This window comes from Oncorhynchus kisutch, linkage group LG19 (assembly GCF_002021735.2).
Source record: "Oncorhynchus kisutch isolate 150728-3 linkage group LG19, Okis_V2, whole genome shotgun sequence".
NCBI classification, from domain to species: Eukaryota; Metazoa; Chordata; class Actinopteri; order Salmoniformes; family Salmonidae; genus Oncorhynchus; species Oncorhynchus kisutch.
Genome location: NC_034192.2, coordinates 21,727,366 through 21,751,964, shown reverse-complemented (window position 1 = coordinate 21,751,964; position 24,599 = coordinate 21,727,366). Strand labels below are relative to the sequence as shown.

The 24,599-nt window shown below is 43.4% G+C and overlaps 1 protein-coding gene across 2 annotated transcripts; it reads left to right on the top strand.

The window, feature by feature from the left end:
• Nucleotides 1–1,867: 1,867 nt before the first annotated feature.
• On the top strand, nt 1,868–24,349 carry ncbp3 (nuclear cap binding subunit 3). 2 transcript variants are annotated; one of them, XM_020452235.2, is made up of 13 exons: nt 1,971–2,257; nt 2,881–2,946; nt 3,091–3,196; nt 7,152–7,277; nt 7,353–7,487; nt 7,674–7,804; nt 7,886–7,994; nt 11,791–11,890; nt 19,455–19,555; nt 20,757–21,063; nt 21,201–21,409; nt 22,886–23,068; nt 23,173–24,349. In XM_020452235.2, the coding sequence occupies exons 1-13, from the start codon at nt 2,075–2,077 to the stop codon at nt 23,463–23,465; spliced, it is 2,049 nt and encodes a 682-aa protein (XP_020307824.2). In that variant the 5' UTR covers nt 1,971–2,074; the 3' UTR covers nt 23,466–24,349. The 2 variants fall into 2 exon arrangements, with proteins under 2 accessions (XP_031653629.1, XP_020307824.2); XM_031797769.1 differs by having other exon boundaries at nt 1,868–2,257; nt 7,674–7,994.
• Nucleotides 24,350–24,599: the final 250 nt, after the last annotated feature.

The following is a 24,599-nucleotide window of genomic DNA, read 5'->3' as shown; positions in this document are numbered from 1 at the left end:
CACTGAGTGGACATTCTGAACCTTGTTTGAAGTCATTAGGTCACATGACCCAGGAGCTATTGAAGTTTTACATTTTGAAAAATTAATGTAAAATCATGTGAGATGAAAATGGACTAACTAAAGGTTGTGCAATGTGTGTCTATGCCATCTGGTTAGCTACAACCAGTTTTGAAAGTGTTGGGAGTAATGGTTAAAGAGCTATTGAAATTTGAAACATTTCATTTGTCACTGTTGACGGTCCCTAACTGCTGTTGGTGCACGTAAGGAAAACTACAGGCGAATATCCGTCGAATATCCAACCTTTTTACCTTGGTAAAAAAAACACATTTCGTTTTTTTTTTTAAACACATTTTGGTGGGCACAGCACTTTTGCAATTACCTATCCGCTATTATTAGAATTCATTAGATTTAGGTAACTGTCTCTTCTTTGATTCAGTTATTTAAATACAACTCCATTCTCAATATGTTATTTCAGCAGATCATTTATGCAACAGACAACGTATTACATCGAAATCACCCCGCTTTTTATTTTGAATAAATTAGTATTTCAATTTTAACTAAGCAAGCTGTTAAAACGTTCAGTTTATACATTAAGCAAACACTGGCGGCCGTATCTGTCCAAGCGAAACATACCAATAGTTGAATTACAATCAGAAACCCAGATTTGAGTCAATACCATAGACCAAATGCTATTGAAATGACGACGAAACTCCGCAAATAACCCAATTTACAATTGTCTGTAGTCGTAAAACCAGACAGGCAATAAACCGAGGTAAAGCGTTTTAGGTTGGATATTCGACGAATTTTCGCGCTTTCAAACCACTTGAGCCACAGACTCCAAATAATTGTAATGATGTTGGAAAAATTGCGCACAACATTGCACAGGTCTTATTTTCACGATTCGGACATGAATTCGCTTTCCAAAGCTAATAAATACGTGGAAATGTGAGCAGCATTTTGTATTCTTAGTTGAATTAGTTAGGGAGCGTAAACAAAGTACAAGCTTTTTTTACATTCAAATTTCAATAGCTCCTTGGTCATGTGACCTACTGACCTCAAACAAGGTACTGAATGTCCACTCAGTGGGCCTAGACATTGCACACCCTTTAGTTTGTCCATTTTCATCTCACACGTTTTTATATTACTTTTTCAAACTTAAAAATGTCAATAGCTCCTTGGTCATATGACCTACTGACTTCAAACAAGGTTCAGAATGTCCACTCAGTGGTCCTACGCACTGCACACCCTTTAGTTTGTCCATTTTCATCTCACTCGATTTTACATTAATTTTCAAACCTTCAAATTTCAATAGCTTCTTGGTCATGTGACCTAATGACTTCAAACACGGTGCAGAATGTACACTCAGTGGGCCTACACATTGCACACCATTTGTCCATTTTCATCTCGCATGATTTTACATGACATTTTCAAGCTTTCAAATTTCAATAGCTCCTTGGTCATGTGACCTAATGTCTTCAAACAAGGTGCAGAATGTAAACTGACTACTCTTATATATTGCACACCCTTTAGTTTGTCCATTTTCATCTTACTTGATTTTACATGAATTTAGGTCACATGACCAAGGAGCTATATAACTAATTCAACTAAGAATAAAAAATGCTGCTCACATTTCCACATGTTTATTAACTTTGGAAAGCAAATACATGTCAAAATCATGAAAATCAGACTGTGCAATGTTGTGCGCAATTTTTCCAACATCATGACATCACGAAAGCGCAAATATCTGTCGAATATCCCATTTAAACTGTCACTTTATGTTGCGTTTATATTTTTGTTCCGTGTATATACATCTCTTTGAAGTCAACTGTTAAGAGTAGCTTTGGCTTTCATGATTTGATTTCACACGGCTCATTGTCCTTTGTGACAATAACTCCCAGATATGCAACTACTTTTTTGAATGGCTATTATTATTTATTTTTTACTGTACTGTCTTTGACTCGACTCTCACACAGCACTCTCACTCAAATTAGGCACCAGGCGTGTCCGTATAGCCTTTCCCTGCACACTCACGTCTTCCTGCTTCGAAAGCGTTTGCGGACGGAGTGCAAGGACCATGGCGGCAGTGCGCAGTCTACGGGTGTCGGTAAAGCAAGAGAGTGGGCCAGACCACTCAGAATCGGACTCGGATTCAGACTCGGACCGAGGTGTCCGTGAATCTGAACCGATGGAGGTGGAGGAGGGTGAACTCGAGGTGGAAAACATCCCCGTTAACCGGTCTTTGAAGGAATTGTTGCCGGTGAGGGAAGTAGGCCTCACCAGATCGCGGGCTCGCGTACCTTCGTGGGCCTGTGAATATTGCCTTGGTATTGGAGGAGCTCAGCGTGCCTTGAGCTAACAAGATAGCTCGGTAGCTAGTGACTAGCTAGTGTTACCTAGTGTAGCTAGTTGATATTAACATCATACCTGTCTGTGTTGTTACAGTATATTGTTGATTCTAGCGTAAGCAAACTAACGTTACATATTATATGACAAACAACGGCTATCTTAGCATTTAACTCTGCTTAACTACCGGTGGCTAGCTAATTCACCAGACGTTAAGTTTCATGACAGAAACCCCCTCGCTACATAGTTAATAATACAACGTACTAGTCAGTTACACTAGTTAGCTAACTCGTTGTAACATCCCCAAGGACAGAGGTTTGGTGCGAGATCTTGCCACTTTTGCCAGCTTTTTTTTTGTGTGTGGGGGGGGGGGGGGGGGTTGTATGATAGACTGAATGCACACTTTCTTGTTTTGTCGACAGTCATTCATTGTTCAGAACAAACATAAGCTGTCAGATCAGTGCATTGTTATCTAGGCTACCCCACAGTAAGAAAGTGCGTCTCTAATGTATTGCATATTTGTTGATATTTAACCAGGACACAAGTCGGCGGTATGAGAACAAAGCTGGCACATTCATCACTGGAATCGATGTCACATCAAAGGTACGGTATTGTAACCACACCTGAAAGTTATCTGGCAAACATTCACACTAATACGAGTTCCATTACACAAACGTGAGAGGGTAAACCAACAGTTAAACTTAACTGCCATAACAATTTTTGCCATAACTGTGTTTGTGTTTCTAGGAGGCGATTGAGAGGAAGGAGAAGAGAGCGGAAAGGTTCCACTTCCGTGCAGAGGCCAACCTGGCCCAGAAGAATGTGGTGTTGGACAGAGACACCATGAAGAAAGGTAGATACACACGTACGGTGCCTTCAGAAAGTATTCATACCCCATGACGTATTCCACATTTTGTGTTACAGCCTGAATTCAAAATAGATTAAATATATATTTTTCTCATCCATCTACACACAATAACCCATAATTACAAAGTGAAAACATGTTTTTGGAAATTTATTGAACATGAAATACAGAAATAACATTTACATAAGAAAATACTATGTAGAAACACTTGTGGTGGCTGTTACACCACTGAGTTCTTGGGTATGTTTGTCTCACCTTTGCACATCTAGATATGGGGATTTTCTCCCTTTCTTCCTTGCAGATTTTCTCATGCTCTGTTAAGTTGGCGGTCGTGAACAGCAATCTTCAAGTCTTTCCAGATATTCAATGGATACATATTTTTGTCTCATCAGACCGCAAAATCATTTGCCTTATGATCTGTCTTTCGCATGCCTTTTTGCAAACTCCAGGTGTGCTGTCGTGCCTTTTTTCTAAGAAGTGGCTTCCGTCTGGCCACTCTCTCGAGACGAGCTGTCAAGACGGGAAAACCTGCCAAAAGGACAACAATCTCAGCCTAATTCTGTCAGTGGTCATTGGCTTCTTGGCAACCTCACTGACAAGGTCCTTCTTGCCCGGTTGCTCAGTTTGGTTGGATGGCCAGCTCTAGGCAGAGTCTGTAGTTCCATCATTTTTACATTTCCCAATGATCGAGACAGCTGTGCTCCTGGAAACTTTCAACACTCTAGAAATGGTTTTATACCCTTCCCGAGATATATACCTCATCACAATTCTATCGCAGATCTATGGACATTTCCTTTGGACTTCATGGAGTTAGCTGTGTTCGAATACACATACTGACCGCACTAACCGTAACATTTGTGATGTGAATTGAGTATTGGTCGTAGTATGGATATAGTAAGTATGCCAAAAGTTCCCAGATGTCATACTAAATTTGCCAAAATGCGAGGTATACGTGTAGAGGACACTATTTACCTACTTTTAGGGCCCATAATGCAATTCTTCAGGAAATGTCAGTGGCTTCACGTTTTCAGATTTGAAGAAAATAGCGGAAAATATGCAGCCGAATCCGATGAGAGCGAATACAAATTAATTGAAATAATGACAAATGTTAAGAAAATGTTGAGCAATGTAATAAGTTAAATTACACGTTATGTTGGCTGACAATTTGTTAGCTACGCTATCCTTACAAACCGCATAGCATTATAGCAGTATGTACCGGTTTATTAGCTAGTTGCCTAACGTTAGTTGGATACTAATACATCGAACTTGGCAGGCAGTATATTAACTAACTAACCAACTTTTATTGACTTGATTATTCACATAATTCTTAGCTAAGTGGTGTCGTTGTGCGTTTCAATGGACATTGTTAATTCTGGCTATCTACTCTGATTTCAGAGCGCTCTCGCGCACTGTTGAATATGGCCGGTGTCAGTAAATGTCAGCAAAAAAACCCAGTAATAAATTGTTGCCAGCAGCACAGTTGGTCACCAACGCTCTGGATAACATGAAAACAGCCTAACCAGCTCTGCTATGGTGAGTATAATGGTAAAGGTGTTCTCTCAATTGTGTCTGGAAGTAGCTAGCCACCGTTAGCCAGTTAGCTTGGGTGCTTGACTGCCGTTGAACACTCGCATCTACCCTAGTGTGCGCTCTGAACGCTCCGAGAGCGAAACGCTCTGAATGTACAATCTGACAACGCTCTGGATTTACAAACGCCCAGATCGCACTCTGGCACTGCAGATTGAATTTACGAACACACCAAAAATCGTAAAATGTTTAGCTAGTCATTTGTTATGCTAGCAAGAGGTTGCATAGCAACAGCATCAACTTCCGGTACCAATTGTTTACAGTATACTAAAATGAACTAATAGAATGTAGTATATACTCATTAATTATGTAATGTGCGGTATGTTAGTATGGGTATTTGAACACAGCCATAGTTTCTGCTCTGACATGCACTATCAACGGTGGGACCTTATATAGACAGGTGTTTATTTTCTATATCATGTCCAAACAATTGAATTGGCCACAGGTGGATTCAAAGGAAATTGGATGCACCTGAGCTCAATTTGGACTGTCAGAACAAATAGGTGTGAATGCTCATGTAAGTGAGATATTTCTGTATTTAATTTTCAATAAAGGTTTTTACTTTGTAATGGGGTATTGTGTGTAGGTTTTTAATCCATTTTGAATTCAGGCTGTAACACAACAAAATGTGTAAAGTCAAGGAGTATGGATACTTTCTGAAGGTACTGTATTTACACACACACCCACACAAAGTGCTGTATAAAGATGAAAGGTACACACGTACCTGGCTTTTTATCACTTAAACACTAGGGCTGTGACTAGTATCGCTATATTTGTTCCATGGCAAAAATGAAAACACAAAGCAGACTACACTTTTGTCCTTTAAAAACCAACTGTATGTAAAATATTGTGTATTATAGCTTGGAAAATAAATAAACTCAGCAAAAAAAAGAAACGTCCTCTCACTGTCAACTGTATTAATTTTCAGCAAACTTAACATGTGTAAGTATTTGTATGAACATAACAAGATTCAACAACTGAGACACAAACTGACTAACAGAAATGGAATAATGTGTCCCTGAACAAAGGGGGGGTCAAAAGTAACCGTCAGTATCTGGTGTGGCCACCAGCTGCATTAAGTACTGCAGTGCATCTTCTAATGGACTACACCAGATTTGCCAGTTCTTGCTGTGAGATGTTATCCCACTCTTCCAACAAGGCACCTGCAAGTTCCTGGGCATTTCTGGGGGGAATGGCCCTAGCCCTCACCCTCCAATCCAACAGGTCCCAGACGTGCTCAATGGGATTGAGATCTGGGCTCTTCACTGGCCATGGCAGAACACTGAAATCACGCACAGAACGGGCAGTATGGTGGCATTGTCATGTCAGGATGCACCTGCAGGAAAGGTACCACATGAGGGAGGAGGATGTCTTCCCTTTAACGCACAGTGTTGAGATTGCCTGCAAAATGACAACAAGCTCAGTCTGAAATGACACACCTCCCCAGACCATGACGGACCCTCCACCTCCAAATCGATCCCGCTCCAGAGTACAGGCCTTGGTGTAATGCTCATTCCTTTGACGATAAAAGCGAACCCGACCATCATCCCATGTGAGACAAAACCGCGACTCGTCAGTGAAGAGCACTTTTTGCTAGTCCTGTCTGGTCCAGCGACGGTGGGTTTGTGCCCATAGGCGACGTTGTTTCCGGTGATGTCTGGTGAGGACCTGCCTTACAGCAGGCCTACAAACCCTCAGTCCAGCCTCTCTCAGCCTATTGCGGACAGTCAGCACTGATGGAGGGATTATGCGTTCCTGGTGTAACTCGGCCAATTGTTGTTGCCATCCTGTACCTGTCCCGCAGGTGTAATGTTCGGATGTACCGATCCTGTGCAGGTGTTGTTATACGTGGTCTGCCACTGCGAGGACGATCAGCTGTCTGTCCTGTCGAGCTGTCTTAGACGTCTCACAGTACGGACATTGCAATTTTATTGCCCTGGCCACATCTGCAGTCCTCATGCCTCCTTGCAGCATGCCTAATGCATGTTGAAGCAGATGAGCAGGGACCCTGGGCATCTTTCTTTTGGTGTTTTTCAGAGTCAGTAGAAAGGCCTCTTTAGTGTCCTAAGTTTTCTTAACTGTGACCTTAATTGCCTACCGTCTGTAAGCTGTTAGTGTCTTAACGACCGTTCCACAGGTGCATGTTCATTAATTGTTTATGGTTCATTGAACAAGCATGGGAAAGGCAGGGTCCTGAAAAAGGGACGTTTACATGTGACTGGATTACATGTTTTGTTTCCAACATTAGTGCTGTTTTCTTAAAGAAGTTAAATCTGCTTCGTGATTTGTTTCCTTGCCACGATACTAACGAAAACCGCGATATTGCGCACATACTGAATCTCCTTCCATTTCTCAGCTATCCCTAACTTGCGCCTGGAGGCGTTGCACGTGGCGGGTGTTGATGATATGAGCACCCAGGATGTGTTTGGCTACTTTAAGGAGTACCCTCCAGCACACATCGAGTGGATTGACGACACCTCCTGTGAGTAACACACACACAGAAGTGACTGACAACAAGTGGGCTATTTTTAACATGCCGTTAAATATGGTTTCCTAGGTAATGTGGTGTGGCTGGATGATGTCACTTCCACCCGGGCTCTGATCAACATCAGCCGCATGCCTGACCCAGAGGGGGTTACCACGGAGACAGACCGCACCAAAGAACCTGGTGATCCCACCCAGGAGAGCAAGGGTGAGTGTGCTGTGTGTCCATGTTCCAATGTTCACTGTCTTTGTATGTTTTATGATTAGTGTAGTGGGTAATTCTGTGTTGGTCAGGACTGCGATGTTGTGTTTGTGGTCAGTGTGGTTTGTCAGTCATATGAGGCATGTACATAATGTGATTTGTCAATGAGTGTTGCTTGCTGTTCTGTCTCAGCTCGCAGAGAACAAGGCTCGGATGACGATGATGGAGAGGTGGATGAGGAGGAGAAAGAGATGGTGAAGGAGAATGAGGGGAAAGCCTGCGAGGGAGACACAGAGAAGAAAACAGAACCCGAGACCACCCAGGTAAAACTGTGTTCAAGACTGTGGGTGTGTGGGGAAATGTTGCATATTAGTTACCTGTGTGTTTGTGTGTGTGCATTTGAGGTGGACCTGCTGTCTCAGGCAGAGAGTGAGTCTCTGCTCCGGAATGACCTACGACCGGCCATCAAACCCTTCAAGGGCAACAAACTCTTCCTGAGGTTGGCCACTCACGGTGAGAGACACAAACACACACCCACCAGGGTCTCCCTAATGAATATGTGGCACCGGACATTTGACCGACAGCATTTAAATTTACCGGACATTTGAGAAATATACCGGACCCATATGCATTGGCTGCGTACCCTGATTAGTTAGTTCTCCCACGGTGCTCAGAATGACAGAAATCACATTTAGATTATGGTAATTAATCTTAACAGAACATGCAAGTCTAGGATGCAATGACATGTGTCCTTACCACGCACTTTGAATATGTTAGAATAACTGTCCACATTTACGTTTCCTCAGCCAACAAGACAAGTAACGAACAGCAAATTCACTAGCCTAGGCGGCGAGTGAGTTATGTTTGGGGAAGCAAATTTTAACCATAAAAATTCTATGTACAGTATCACCACATTTTCAGACTTGTGTAAGTTAGCCTACTATTTGTGATGAGTAAGATTGGATAGTCATAACTCAGTCACTGTTTGGTGCCAGGTTTCCTCCAGATGTGGTGCTTGGCATTCAGGCCAAAAAGTTCATTCTTGGTTTCATCAGATCAGAGAATCTTGTTTCTCATGGTCTGAGACTCTTTAGGTGCCTTTTGGCAAACTCTAGGCGGGCTGTTATGTGACTTTTACTGAGGAGTGGATTCCGTCAGGCCACTCTACCATAATGGCCTGATTGGTGGAGTGCTGCAGAGATGGTTGTCCTTCTGGAAGGTTCTGCCATCTCCACAGAGGAGCTCTGTCAGAGTGGCCATCGGGTTCTTTTTTAAATTTGTAATTTTACCCCTTTTTCTCCCCAATTTCGTGGTATCCAATTGTTTAGTAGCTACTATCTTGTCTCATCGCTACAACTCCCGTATGGGCCCGGGAAAGACGAAGGTTGAAAGTCATGCGTCCTCCGATACACAACCCAACCAAGCCGTACTGCTTCTTAACACAGCGCCATCCAACCCGGAAGCCAGCCTCACCAATGTGTCGGAGGAAACACCGTGCACCTGGCAACCTTGGTCACCGCCACAGAAGTCGCTGGTGCGCGATGAGACCATCGGGTTCTTGGTCACCTCCCTGATCAAGGCCCTTCTCCCCTGATTGCTCAGTTTGAATTTACCACAGTTGTAGAACCATCTCAAGGATGATCAACGGAAACAGGAGGCACCTGAGCTAAATTTTGAGGCTCATAGCAAAGGGTCTGAATACTTATGTAAATAATAATTAGGCCTATATTTCTGTATTTATTTAGACTAATGTATAAATCCCAGTCATTGATGATGTGAAATGCAATCAAGCATTTTAATTTTGAAATAACAAAGTGACCATTGAATAATTCGCGTAAATAATAAATAGGCTGGAAATTGCATTCACGAATGAATGCGACTTGTTTTTAGTCTTTGCTGTAATGAAGGCTTTACAAAATAACGTTACAACATTCTCTCTGGTAAACTTATGCTTTATTTAGTATTTGCATTCTTCCGAACTGTCAATTTTTTAAAATTGTAATCTAACAGCACCTGTATGGCACATACAATATGCACACAGCGCTTACTCATTATTCTTGATCTCCAGTATTTTCCACAACCAGTCAAACTTATTCCACACATCTGACTTCCCCTTTACCTCCTGCGCAAACAGTAAATATTCCTCATATTCCTCCTCCTTTTCGAGTTTGTCATGTCCTCTGCAATCATTTTGCTGTCACGTGTTAGTGTTCTGAGTTTATAACCAATTTATTTATGTGATTATGGTATGCTATAGGTCAGGCCCTATTAGTCACATGCAGTCAAAGCATACATGTGTCACGTAAAGAGAGCAAGGGTTGAGGGAACAGGGAATGTTTTTCCCAAACAAATTAGGGATTTCGGTAACACAATTTAATTCAGAAATTATTGTTGCAGCTTCAGCAACACGGACAGCACACACTGTTGATGTGTGGTGGTTGCTGCATCAGGGAGAGTGTGACAACAAGCACCTGTTGTCTCTGTGTAAAAAAACAAAAAACATTTGAGTGACTGTGACTAGCACCTGTTGTCACTCTGTCACTCAGTCTTTTTTTAACACATTTAACACAACGCAAGTCTGAGTCAGGCGGCACAATAAAATCAATTGCGGTCAGACTCCCTCTAGTCATTTGTCTTAATTATTTAATCAAACAGTTAGTTTAAAGCTTCAGACGCACTCAGTGCATATAGTTGATTTCATTCAAATGCACAAGATGTGTATATAGAAAAATAGACGTTTAAAAAAAAAATACTTTACTTTAATAAAATATTTTGCCAAATACATTTAAACTCAGTTTTTTACTAATTTCTTTCATCACATTCCCAGTGGGTCAGAAATGTACATACACTCAATTAGTATTTGGTAGCATTGCCTTTAAATTGTTGGGTAAAATGTTTCAGGTGGAGCCTTCCACAAGCTTCCCACAGTAAATTGGGTGAATTTTGGCCCATTCCACCTGACAGAGCTGTGTAACTGAGTCAGGTTTGTAGGCCTCCTTGCTTGCACACGCTTTTTCAGTTCTGCCCACAAATCTTCTATGGGATTGAGGTCAGGGCTTTGTGATGGCCACTCCAATACCTTGACTTTGTTGTCCTTAAGCCATTTTGCCACAACTTTGGAAGTATGCTTGGGGTCATTGTCCATTTGGAAAACCCATTTGCGACCAAGCTTTAACTTCTTACGGATCATTGGGACGGTAGCGTCTCACCTCGACAACATCCGGTGAAATTGTAGAGTGCGAAATTCAAATGACAAATCATAATATTAAACATTCATGAAAATACAAGTGTCATGCATCATTTAAAAGCTTAACTTCTTGTTAATCCAGCCACATTGTCAAATTTCAAAAAGGCTTTACGGCGAAAGCACACCATGTGATTATCTGAGGACAGTGCCCCGCACACAAAAGCATTACATACATTTTTCCCACCATGCAGAGGCGTCACGAAAGCCAGAAATAGCGATACAATAAGTCACTTACTTTTGAAGATCTTCATCTGGTTGCAATCACAAGGGTCCCAGCTACATAACAAATGGTCCTTTTGTTCGATAAAGTCCTTCTTTATATCCCAAAAAAGTATGTTTCATTGGCGCGCTAGACTCAGTTTCCCTCGTTCAAAATGCCCCAATTAATCGGTCGACCTCTAATCTGAGTAATGCACTGTGAGTTTAAATTTATTGGCACAAATTTAGGAGCACAATGAAAGTATATGTGTGTTTTAATAAGAAATTACAAAAAGTGTAATATAGGTTTTTGGAGTGTTCCATACTCAATCAAACACAATGTACCCCAAATATTTGAGTCATTAGGTGAGACCAAAATGATCAGCTGCCCTTTTAAATGAGGGGTTTACTGTGGTAATGGGGGCCCTCGTGAGAATCTCCTTATCTCTTAGCTAGCAGCAGACAATTGCAGAAAACTCTAACTAATATTGAAAAACATGCTAGCATGTGATTAAAAACGAAGAAACACAAGGAAAAAGTCACAATTTAGTAGCCTTTTGGGTTAATTTGATCTACTTCTACATTTTGGACTTTGGATAGATATTTTTTTTTATGTTCCCAAATGCTCATTGGGACCCCACCTGCCAATGTGGCTGGTGAAATAGTCATTCTTAAACGCCAATGCCAAAATCTACCCGTGGGTTGTCATTTCCCAACCTGATTGTGTGTAAGGGAAAAATATATATTTTAATCCATTTTGAAATCAGGCTGTAACACAAAAAAAATTGGAATAGCTCAAGGGATATGAATACTTTCTGAAGGCACTGTATTAGGATTGTGACTGTTTTCTTTCTGTGTTTTCAGGTGATAAGAAGGAGCTGGGTGCTGCGAGGAAGAGCAGATATTACATGAAGTACGGCAACCCGAACTACGGAGGCATGAGGGGCATCCTCAGCAACTCCTGGTAACCACACACACGGATGCTTCCTTGGCCAACACTGATTTTATTAATACATGCTGGATAGGCACCCTGTGGTGTCTCTCCATGGTTATTCAGGGGGACAGTGTGCTAAACGAGGGGTTCCCAAACTATTTCACTACATCTTCCACATGTACGAATATCTTGTGCCCCGTTTATTTCTATGGGCACAACCACTGTTCATGAAACAAACTGTTCACACCCCTCTTGTTGGGGGAGAGAAAATATTTAAAGGTTATTTCCTGCAATTGTACACATTTTGTCATGGGGTGCAGAGAAAATGTTGCTGTTGTAATGCTAATTGTCGTCAAGATGGCATAGCAGTTCAGACGTCTTTTTGTCCTCGTCTTGTCGTTTCCCGTATATATACAGTGCCTTGCGAAAGTATTCGTCCCCCTTGAACTTTGCGACCTTTTGCCACATTTCAGGCTTCAAGCATAAAGATATAAAACTGTATTTTTTTGTGAAGAATCAACAAGTGGGACACAATCACGAAGTGGAACGACATTTATTGGATATTTCAAACTTTTTTAACAAATCAAAAACTGAAAAATTGGGCGTGCAAAATTATTCAGCCCCCTTAAGTTAATACTTTGTAGCTCCACCTTTTGCTGCGATTACAGCTGTAAGTCGCTTGGGGTATGTCTCTATCAGTTTTGCACATCGAGAGACTGAAATTTTTTCCCATTCCTCTTTGCAAAACAGCTCGAGCTCAGTGAGGTTGGATGGAGAGCATTTGTGAACAGCAGTTTTCAGTTCTTTCCACAGATTCTCGATTGGATTCAGGTCTGGACTTTGACTTGGCCATTCTAACACCTGGATATGTTTATTTTTTAACCATTCCATTGTAGATTTTGCTTTATGTTTTGGATCATTGTCTTGTTGGAAGACAAATCTCCGTCCCAGTCTCAGGTCTTTTGCAGACTCCATCAGGTTCTTCCAGAATGGTCCTGTATTTGGCTCCATCCATCTTCCCATCCATTTTAACCATCTTCCCTGTCCCTGCTGAAGAAAAGCAGGCCCAAACCATGATGCTGCCACCACCATGTTTGACAGTGGGGATGGTGTATTCAGGGTGATGAGCTGTGTTGCTTTTACGCCAAACATAACGTTTTGCATTGTTGCCAAAAAGTTCAATTTTGGTTTCATCTGACCAGAGCACCTTCTTCCACATGTTTGGTGTGTCTCCCAGGTGGCTTGTGGCAAACTTTAAACAACACTTTTTATGGATATCTTTAAGAAATGGCTTTCTTCTTGCCACTCTTACATAAAGGCCAGATTTGTGCAATATACGACTGATTGTTGTCCTATGGACAGAGTCTCCCACCTCAGCTGTAGATCTCTGCAGTTCATCCAGAGTGATCATGGGCCTCTTGGCTGCATCTCTGATCAGTCTTCTCCTTGTATGAGCTGAAAGTTTAGAGGGACGGCCAGGTCTTGGTAGATTTGCAGTGGTCTGATACTCCTTCCATTTCAATATTATCGCTTGCACAGTGCTCCTTGGGATGTTTAAAGCTTGGGAAATCTTTTGTATCCAAATCCGGCTTTAAACTTCTTCACAACAGTATCTCGGACCTGCCTGGTGTGTTCCTTGTTCTTCATGATGCTCTCTGCGCTTTTAACGGACCTCTGAGACTATCACAATGCAGGTGCATTTATACGGAGACTTGATTACACACAGGTGGATTGTATTTATCATCATTAGTCATTTAGGTCAACATTGGATCATTCAGAGATCCTCACTGAACTTCTGGAGAGAGTTTGCTGCACTGAAAGTAAAGGGGCTGAATAATTTAGCACGCCCAATTTTTCAGTTTTTGATTTGTTAAAAAAGTTTGAAATATCCAATAAATGTCGTTCCACTTCATGATTGTGTCCCACTTGTTGTTGATTCTTCACAAAAAAATACCGTTTTATATCTTTATGTTTGAAGCCTGAAATGTGGCAAAAGGTCGCAAAATTCAAGGGGGACGAATACTTTCGCAAGGCACTGTATATATATATATTTACAACTTTTTTTCCAATTTTTTTTATTTTCCATAAACTCATCTTCAGAACACTCTCCTGCAATCTGCTTCACCAATTTATATTTATATAAAAAAAGGTATTATTTACCTCAGATCTGTAATCCTCCAAGAGACTAGCCAGAAGCTAGCCGGGAGCTAGCCAGAAGCTGGTTCAGAAGCTAGTTCAGAAGCTAGTTAGCTTCTTTACTGGCTAATCGTTAGTACTCAGCTAACTACGGTTTGTGGTCATCGGCTGTCCTTTGGCTCGAGAATCTATCGCCAGTTTTGTACGGCGCGGCTCGGAACGGAACATACCGGACCAATTTTTCTCTCCATGTCCCTGGATTTCGGCCGCTGGCTCTGGACATTCATACCTGGATCTCACAGCTAGCTAGCTGCTATCTGTGTGACTATCGGCTTTTGTCGATTCCGGAGCTAACATCAATTGTTCCGGAGCTAGCCAGCTGAAGAGTTCCATCAATCACTCCTGGGCTGCAGTCACCTATCCGGACCCGTTTTGCTGCCTACGAGGAGCCCCACCGGGCCTTACAGCTGGACTGCCGACGTTGTCTACCCGAGTGAGTTGTCCGGCTGGCTCCTCCGGTGCGACGTTGCCTGGGCGCCCATCTGCGGCCTGCTAGCCGTTGGCTGTCTTATCGGCTGCTATCTGAATAGACAATCGGACTATTTTTATTTTATTTTTATTTATTTATTTTTCTTCTTGGGCCTCTATAACTATATCTATTGTTTTTATTTTTGTTGTTGTTGTGTGATTTGGATTAATCCCCTCTACCACACGGAAACCCACTAATCTACTGACGGAACGCAAGAGGTGGCTAATAACAGACCTCCATCCTATGCTAGCTTGCTACCAATTTAGCTGTCTAAATCGCCGTGACCCCCAACCAACCTCTCCACTCACTGGTCCCTTTTGATCACTCGACTAAGCATGCCTCTCCTTAATGTCAATATGCCTTGTCCATTGCTGTTCTGGTTAGTGTTTATTGGCTTATTTCACTGTAGAGCCTCTAGTCCTGCTCATTATACCTTATCCAACCTATTAGTTCCACCACCCACACATGCAATGACATCTCCTGGTTTCAATGTTTCTAGAGACAATATCTCTCTCTTCATCACTCAATACCTAGGTTTACCTCCACTGTATTCACATCCTACCATACCTTTGTCTGTACATTATACCTTGATGCTATTTTATCGCCCCCAGAAACCTCCTTTTACTCTCCGTTCCAGACGTTCTAGATGACCAATTCTTATTGCTTTTAGCCGCACCCTTATTCTACTCCTACTCTGTTCCTCTGGCGATGTAGAGGTGAATCCAGGCCCTGCAGTGCCTAGCTCCACTCCTATTCCCCAGGCGCTCTCTTTTGACGACTTCTGTAACCGTAATAGCCTTGGTTTCATGCATGTTAACATTAGAAGCCTCCTCCCTAAGTTTGTTCTATTCACTGCTTTAGCACACTCTGCCAACCCGGATGTTCTAGTTGTGTCTGAATCCTGGCTTAGGAAGACCACCAAAAATGCAGAAATTTTTATTCCAAACTACAACATTTTCAGACAAGATAGAACTGCCAAAGGGGGTGGTGTTGCAATCTACTGCAAAGATAACCTGCAGAGTTCTGTCCTACTATCCAGGTCTGTACCCAAACAATTTGAACTTCTACTTTTAAAAATCCACCTCTCTAAAAACAAGTCTCTCACCGTTGCCGCCTGCGATAGACCACCCTCTGCCCCCAGCTGTGCTCTGGACACCATATGTGAACTGATTGCCCCCCATCTATCTTCAGAGCTTGTGCTGCTAGGTGACCTAAACTGGAACATGCTTAACACCCCAGCCATCCTACAATCTAAACTTGATGCCCTCAACCTCACACAAATTATCAATGAACCTGCCAGGTACCTCCCCAAAGCCATAAACACGGGCACCCTCATAGATATCATCCTAACCAACTTGCCCTCTAAATACACCTCTGCTGTTTTCAACCAAGATCTCAGCGATCACTGCCTCATTGCCTGCATCCGTAATGGGTCAGCGGTCAAACGACCTCCACTCATCACTGTAAAACGCTCCCTGAAACACTTCAGCGAGCAGGCCTTTCTAATCGACCTGGCCGGGGTATCCTGGAAGGATATTGATCTCATCCCGTCTGTAGAGGATGCCTGGATATTTTTTTTAAATGCCTTCCTAACCATCTTAAATAAACATGCCCCATTCAAGAAATGTAGAACCAGGAACAGATATAGCCCTTGGTTCTCCCCAGACCTGACTGCCCTTAACCAATACAAAAACATCCTATGGCGTTCTGCATTAGCATCGAACAGCCACCGTGATATGCAGCTGTTCAGGGAAGCTAGAAACCATTATACACAGGCAGTTAGAAAAGCCAAGGCTAGCTTTTTCAAGCTGAAATTTGCTTCCTGCAACACTAACTCAAAAAGGTTCTGGGACACTGTAAAGTCCATGGAGAATAAGAACACCTCCCCCAAGCTGCCCACTGCACTGAAGATAGGAAACACTGTCACCACTGATAAATCCACCATAATTGAGAATTTCAATAAGCATTTTTCTACGGCTGGCCATGCTTTCCACCTGGCTACTCCTACCCCGGTCAACAGCACTGCACCCCCCACAGCAACTCGCCCAAGCCGTCCCCATTTCTCCTTCTCCCAAATCCGTTCAGCTGATGTTCTGAATGAGCTGCAAAATCTGGACCCCTACAAATCAGCCGGGCTAGACAATCTGGACCCTTTCTTTCTAAAATTATCTGCCGAAATTGTTGCCACCCCTATTACTAGCCTGTTCAACCTCTCTTTCGTGTCGTCTGAGATTCCCAAAGATTGGAAAGCAGCTGCAGTCATCCCCCTCTTCAAAGGGGGGAACACTCTTGACCCAAACTCCTACAGACCTATATCTATCCTACCATGCCTTTCTAAGGTCTTCGAAAGCCAAGTCAACAAACAGATTACCGACCATTTCGAATCTCACCATACCTTCTCTGCTATGCAATCTGGTTTCAGAGCTGGTCATGGGTGCACCTCAGCCACGCTCAAGGTCCTAAATGATATCTTAACCGCCATCGATAAGAAACATTACTGTGCAGCCGTATTCATTGATCTGGCCAAGGCTTTCGACTCTGTCAATCACCACATCCTCATCGGCAGACTCGACCAGCCTTGGTTTCTCAAATGATTGCCTCGCCTGGTTCACCAACTACTTCTCTGATAGAGTTCAGTGTGTCAAATCGGAGGGTCTGCTGTCCGGACCTCGGCAGTCTCTATGGGGGTGCCACAGGGTTCAATTCTTGGACCGACTCTCTTCTCTGTATACATCAATGAGGTCGCTCTTGCTGCTGGTGAGTCTCTGATCCACCTCTACGCAGACGACACCATTCTGTATACTTCTGGCCCTTCTTTGGACACTGTGTTAACAACCCTCCAGGCAAGCTTCGATGCCATACAACTCTCCTTCCGTGGCCTCCAATTGCTCTTAAATACAAGTAAAACTAAATGCATGCTCTTCAACCGATCGCTACCTGCACCTACCCGCCTGTCCAACATCACTACTCTGGACGGCTCTGACTTAGAATACGTGGACAACTACAAATACTTAGGTGTCTGGTTAGACTGTAAACTCTCCTTCCAGACCCATATCAAACATCTCCAATCCAAAGTTAAATCTAGAATTGGCTTCCTATTTCGCAACAAAGCATCCTTCACTCATGCTGCCAAACATACCCTTGTAAAACTGACCATCCTACCAATCCTCGACTTTGGCGATGTCATTTACAAAATAGCCTCCAATACCCTACTCAACAAATTGGATGCAGTCTATCACAGTGCAATCCGTTTTGTCACCAAAGCCCCATATACTACCCACCATTGCGACCTGTACGCTCTCGTTGGCTGGCCCTCGCTTCATACTCGTCGCCAAACCCACTGGCTCCATGTCATCTACGAGACCCTGCTAGGTAAAGTCCCCCCTTATCTCAGCACGCTGGTCACCATAGCATCTTCCACCTGTAGCACATGCTCCAGCAGGTATATCTCTCTAGTCACCCCCAAAACCAATTCTTTCTTTGGCCACCTCTCCTTCCAGTTCTCTGCTGCCAATGACTGGAACGAACTACAAAAATCTCTGAAACTGGAAACACATCTCCCTCACTAGCTTTAAGCACCAACTGTCAGAGCAGCTCACAGATTACTGCACCTGTACATAGCCCACCTATAATTTAGCCCAAACAACTACCTCTTTCCCAACTGTATTTCATTTATTTATTTATTTTGCTCCTTTGCACCCCATTATTTTTATTTCTACTTTGCACATTCTTCCATTGCAAATCTACCATTCCAGTGTTTTACTTGCTATATTGTATTTACTTTGCCACCATGGCCTTTTTTTGCCTTTTAACTCCCTTATCTCACCTCATTTGCTCACATCGTATTTAGACTTGTTTATACTGTATTATTGACTGTATGTTTTACTCCATGTGTAACTCTGTGTCGTTGTATGTGTCGGAACTGCTTTGCTTTATCTTGGCCAGGTCGCAATTGTAAATGAGAACTTGTTCTCAACTTGCCTACCTGGTTAAATAAAGGTGAAATAAAAAATAAAAACATGTCTTGCAATTTGATACGTTTTGCCACCTCATATGTAATCATGTGATATTTGAGTGACAACCATTACAATCAAATCTATGGGCTAAAAAACATCTGACATGGGCTAGTTGATCTGGACATTTCTGACAAGTTATAAATAGAGCTCTAAGGTATGCAATAACTGACATGACGAGGAAAACTGATGCACTTCCCAATTTGTGCATTCCACTATTACAACCTTCAAGAGTTTGTTGAAAGCTGGACTGAGTTCCTTGAATTAGTTTCTTGTTTTTCTTGGTTTAGAACAATCATGGTACATCCAGATCCTCAGCACCACCATAGCTGACTGGAACTGATATTCTGCCACACTGTTGTACATTGTACTGCTTTTGTTTCTTTCACTCACTTTTTCCTAACATTTTCTCTCTTTCCTTTCACTTTTTCTTTGTTTGCACCTTCCTGTATCTATGTTTATCGTCCTCTGCTTGAACATGTCATTCTGCCCCCCCACCTTCTATCTTTAACTTTTATCTCTCTCTCTCTCTACTTTTCTCATCTGTTTTCCCTGATTTTCAATTTGGTTTTTGTCCCTTTTGACACTCTTCCTGCTATCAGGAAAAAAGACATACTGGTTAGTCGAGAACCCTCAAATTCAAATCTGGACCGGGAAGCCAGTTCCACTGTTCGTTTTTAATTCTTCCCCTCTAATCAGGACTGATTTAGACCTGGGACACCAGGTGTGTTAAGTAAATGATCAGCTAGAACAGAAAACCAGCAATACGCCAGATCAAATCGGGCAAGATTTGAATACCCCTGGTCTAGAAGGTTGAGGGGATATGGTTAGGTTAGACGTTGAAGGTATAATGTTGGTATTAGGTGAAGTATATAGGTGGGTATGTTGTTGCTAATATCTTTGTCACCTTCTGCAGGAAGAGACGGTATCACACGCGCAGAATCGTGAGCAAGAGCAAGAAACCCCTGATAGGGGACAGCATGGGGGACACATCACCCTACACACATAGACACTCTGGTAAGAACACACACACCATCCCTGGTAAGAACGCACGTCCTGCCCTACACACACCATCCCTGGTAAGAACGCACGCCCTGCCCTACACACACCGTCCCTGGTAAGAACACACACCATCCCTGGTAAGAACGCACACCCTGCCCTGCACACACCATCCCTGGTAAGAACGCACACCCTGCCCTGCACACACCATCCCTGGTAAGAACACACGCCCTGCCCTACACACACTATCCCTGGTAAGAACGCACGTCCTGCCCTACACACACCATCCCTGGTAAGAACGCACGCCCTGCCCTACACACACCGTCCCTGGTAAGAACACACACCATCCCTGGTAAGAACGCACACCCTGCCCTGCACACACCATCCCTGGTAAGAACGCACACCCTGCCCTGCACACACCATCCCTGGTAAGAACACATGCCCTGCCCTACACACACTATCCCTGGTAAGAACACACGCCCTGCCCCCCACACACTATCCCTGGTAAGAACACACGCCCTGCCCTACGCACTCCGGTACGAACACACACTCATACTATCCTACAGACACTTAGGTGGGAAGACTCACACAAACGTTTACAGACCAGGCCTAATTGTTATGCTCTAACATTTATATATTTATCTACAGTGGTAATCTGTGACTTCCTCTTGCTCTCCTCTCTCCCCCTCCTTCTCATCCCTCCATCCTCTCCTCTCTCCCCCTCCTTCTCATCCCTCCATCCTCTCCTCTCTCCCCCTCCTTTCCTTCTCATCCCTCCGTTTCTCTCCTCTCCCTTCCTTTCCGTCTCATCCCTCCGTCTCTCCTTCCCGTCTCTCCTCTCTCCCCCTCCTTTCTGTCTCATCCCTCCGTCTTTCTCCCCCTCCTTTCCGTCTCATCCCTCCGTCTCTCCTCTCTCCCTTCCTTTCCGTCTCATCCCTCCGTCTCTCCTCTCTCCCTTCCTTTCCATCTCATCTCTCCTTTCTCCCCCTCCTTTCCGTATCTCTTTCTTCCTTTCCTTCTCATCCCTCTATCCCTCTCTCTCATTCCTTTCTGTCTCTCCTCTTTCCCGTCTCTCCTCTCTCGGGCCTCCTTTCCGTCTCTCCTCTTTCCCGTCTCCTCTCTTGCCCTCCTTTCCGTCTCTTCTCTTGCCCTCCTTTCCATCTCTTCTCTCGCCCTCCTTTCCGTCTCTCCTCTCTCGCCCTCCTTTCCGTCTCTCCAGCTGACCTGGTCAACCTACCAGAAGAACCAATAGAGGAAGAGGAGGAGGATGAGGAAGAGGAGGACATGGACTCAGACGACAGGGTGGTGGAGTACAAGGAGAAGGAGAAGAGGGAGAGGGGGGGAGGTCCAGGGGTGGCCCTGCGGAGTCGTTTGGGCAGGCCCTCCTCTTCCCCCTCTGTCTCGTCAGACTCAGACGAAATGGACTATGACTTGGAGCTCAAGATGATCTCAACCCCCTCTCCCAAGAAGAGCATGAAGATGACCATGTATGCAGACGAGGTGGAGACCAACCTCAAGACTATACGGTCAGTGTGTGTGGTGGACAAAAGTTTGTGTGGAGGTGGGTGACATGACCATGTATGCTTATGTGTGCAGAATGCGGACTTTTAACGTAGGTAACATAGTAAATTAATAGTTGATGTTCTCCCTGTCTGTTCTTCAGACACTCTTCTGTTCGCAGTGACAGCGGCTTGGGGGGTAGTGGCGTCCGGAACAGGATTGGTGGAGGAGGAGGAAGTGGAGGATCAGTAGGCGGGACCAAAAGCAGTGCAGTGGAGAAAGTGATGGATGTGAGGCAGCTATTGGAGGAAAAAAGACACAGCCTCACCCAGCATAGACAGCGCACCCCTGTGGCCAGTAGTGGAAAGACAGGTCAGTTATCTGCTACTCTACACAGTCAATAACAATGTAATCTAGTTCCAAGACATTTCAAACTCTATTTGACCAACACATCAAACTTGGTCTTTGTTAGCCAATACAGAAAGATTGGGAAAAGTCCATGCATTGGCTTAATCTACCAACCAATCATCTCCCACAACTAATGTCTTGTTTCAAGGTGTTTTGACTCTTGTCACATCTATGCTAATATGGCAAAATTTCACTAGCTAGCTCACCATCAACAATAAGGATTTGGTATGTAACGATTCACCTGTACATATCAATCCCCGATTCAAATGTTTAAGATATTTGGGTACTTGTCTGCGGGACCCCAAATGTAGCATGCATCGGTCAGAAAATCCATTCAAACCTTGCTAATTGCCAGTTCACTAAACATTTTCTCAAATTACTTTCTAAATACCTCATCTTTTGACAACTTTGTCCTCTCCTTCAGTGTCGAACTGTATGTAATTATGTTGACAGTTGACATTAATCTACAAGTCATTTTGAATGCCGAACAAACCTTACTGAGAGGTAGGCCTAGTCCTGATCTAGCACATCTGCGTATCACTTTAAGCATTTTGTAAAATGGCTTGCGCAAGATTATGCTTTATTAGTTGAATGACAACCAATGTAATTTGCTAGATTATTTTTAATAAAATGCGCTGAAAATTGTGTAGCAGAAGCTCACTGTCTGTCAAAACAGTCCAAACCATGTGATTTATGAGACGGGTGAACTCCAAAGTTGTGCTATATATTAATTTACTATGTCATAGCAAAAATATAAATATTGATACATTACCAGCTATTAACACTTTTAATCTGCAAAATTACAAATGAGTTAGTGTCCCCCCCCCTAACTGATAGTGGGGTGGTAGATGTCCAGTTTCCCTTATGGCGTAGCTCAGGTGCCTACATACAACATATACTGTACTTACATTACACACACACAAAAGTTGGCTCAGACTGATCCAGCTCAGAGAGAGACAGCTCTTGAGCTCCATCAGCAACAGATTTTAATTTGGAATGGAAATTTAATGTGTTTATGCAACAAATGTTAGTGCACCGAATCGCATCGATTCATTCCTCAAATCAAACCAAAACGTATCATATCGGAGCCCATGTGTCTAAATAGATATGCATCGAATCGTCTTGAAAGGGAAAGATGCACATACCTAGTAACAATGTATTTGTTTTCAATAATGATTTGGAGAAGAAATATAGTTTCCATGTTGCCAACAATCCTTTGATTCTAAGCCAACTCACCTGTTTTGCTCCACGTTTGCTAAACAACCCACCCGTCTAAAGATATCTATGGTCACTCCCATTTAGGCCAACTTTGAATCGTTGATGTCCCAGACTTATGTGTGCAATATCCTGGGGACCAGGTTAATATCAGTGATGTGGTATAAGTTTTTTTTCTTTCTGGTTTGTGTGTGTATAGTGTATTTAACCTTGTGTTGTGTGTAGATGTGAGGCAGAGGTTAGGGAAGAGACCCTACTCTCCTGAGAGACGACACTCCGCCTCCCCTGTCGCCTCCCGAGACTCACCCCCTCCCCGAGAGCCAATCACAGATGTGCACAGCCGACTGGGCATGGCCAAACTAGACTCCCGCGGCCTCTACTCTGATTCGTCCAAAGACAGAAAATCAAGTAAGGAAGAAAAACACATTTACTGCTATTAGTCAATAATGCAGTACATTAGTTGAAAAGACACCGAAAGTGTTTTAAAATTTAACCCTTGCTCCCTCCCCCAGGTCGTCTGTGGAGCAGGCTCGGCCCCTCCTCCCATAAGGGTGGTGTTCCCGAGCGGAAGCCTTCCAGTCGCCGTGCGGGGTCGGGATCAGCCAGCTCCAGGTTGGGGGGGCGGGAAGGAGAAGAGGAAAATGAGGAGGAGGACGACTCTGCACTGCAGAAGGTGTGGGGGGCCTTGATCAAACAGAAGGAACAGCAGACCCACAAGATGAAGAAGAGTCGGCTTGACAACCTGCCCTCGCTACAGATTGAGATCAGCCGGGAGAGCAGTAACGGATCTGACTCAGACTCCTGAGACCAAGGGGGAGAAAGAAAGAGCGGGAGATGTGTGGATTTGGTCATGCCTTCATCTAGAGCTGAAAGGTGATCATCCACCCTCGCCCTCCTCTTGAGTTACCTTTCTTTCTCAGTGTCTGGAGGACTCTTGATCCTTGGGCCCCTGTCGCTGTGGCCTGATCCATCGTACAAACATAAAAGAAAAGACTCTTTATAAAGAGAAATGAGAAAATAAACTGGACAGAATTTTTTGAAAGACTGTGAGACGTTCTGTTTCAGGACAGGAGGCCATTTTGTTTTTGTATTACATTATCTCTGCAGCACATGGGACTGTTGTTCTGATCAAACCTGTTCCCATGACATTTCACCCTCTGATAGCCTACCTACATGTCAAGTCATATCCAATCATTAATGAGCAATATAAATGTCTCTATAACCTCCTGTGAAGTCGACTACAGAAGAACTGTGACAGAGTAAGAGGCAGATACTGAACTTGCTCCCTCTGTTTCTCTGTGTGTGGAACCAGACACTGTATCATATGTGGTATCTGTGTGAGTGACTATGAACAACAAATATATGGTTTGTGGCATTTTTTTTCCTTCCAAAGGCTGACGCCATAGAGAAGACCACCAGATGAATTGATTCTCAACTGAAAGGTTTTGTACTTTCTGACTGTTGGTATTATGTGCAAATGACCAATGTTGACCATATTATGTTATTCAAGGCGGAAGAGTGTGCGTGCCAAATGGAACCATATTCCATATGTAGTACACAACTTTTGACCAGGGCCTTAAAAGTAGTGCCATAGGGAATAGGGTGCCATTTGATATGTACACCTACATTCCCAGATGGAAAACAAATTGATTTAAGGTGTCAGCAGAAATAAAGAGATTTGTCTTGTTACTGCTTGTCTTGTTACCATTACTATCACTACTGGCTGTAAGCGAACGAGTGATGCGTGTTTGGAGCCATTCTGGCTGTATCCAAGGCTCAGCCCAACAGAATGAAGCACCTGAAGACACTAGTTACAGCATCAGTGCGTCCTCTGGAAAGGCAGCTTGACAGTTACAGCAGCGCGTACCCTGAACGATAACGAACAGGTAACGTTAGGTGAGAAGCCTGACCATGGAGACAGGGGTGAGAAGGTTACAGC

What these genes read in the sequence shown, in the direction of transcription:
- ncbp3 (XM_031797769.1), top strand. Translation starts at nt 2,075, where the DNA reads ATGGCGGCAGTGCGCAGTCTACGGGTGTCGGTAAAGCAAGAGAGTGGG. An exon ending in TCCCACCCAGGAGAGCAAGG is followed by an intron (nt 7,488 to 7,673) that starts GTGAGTGTGCTG and finishes GTTCTGTCTCAG; the next exon opens with CTCGCAGAGAACAAGGCTCG. An exon ending in CTACACACATAGACACTCTG is followed by an intron (nt 19,556 to 20,756) that starts GTAAGAACACAC and finishes CCGTCTCTCCAG; the next exon opens with CTGACCTGGTCAACCTACCA.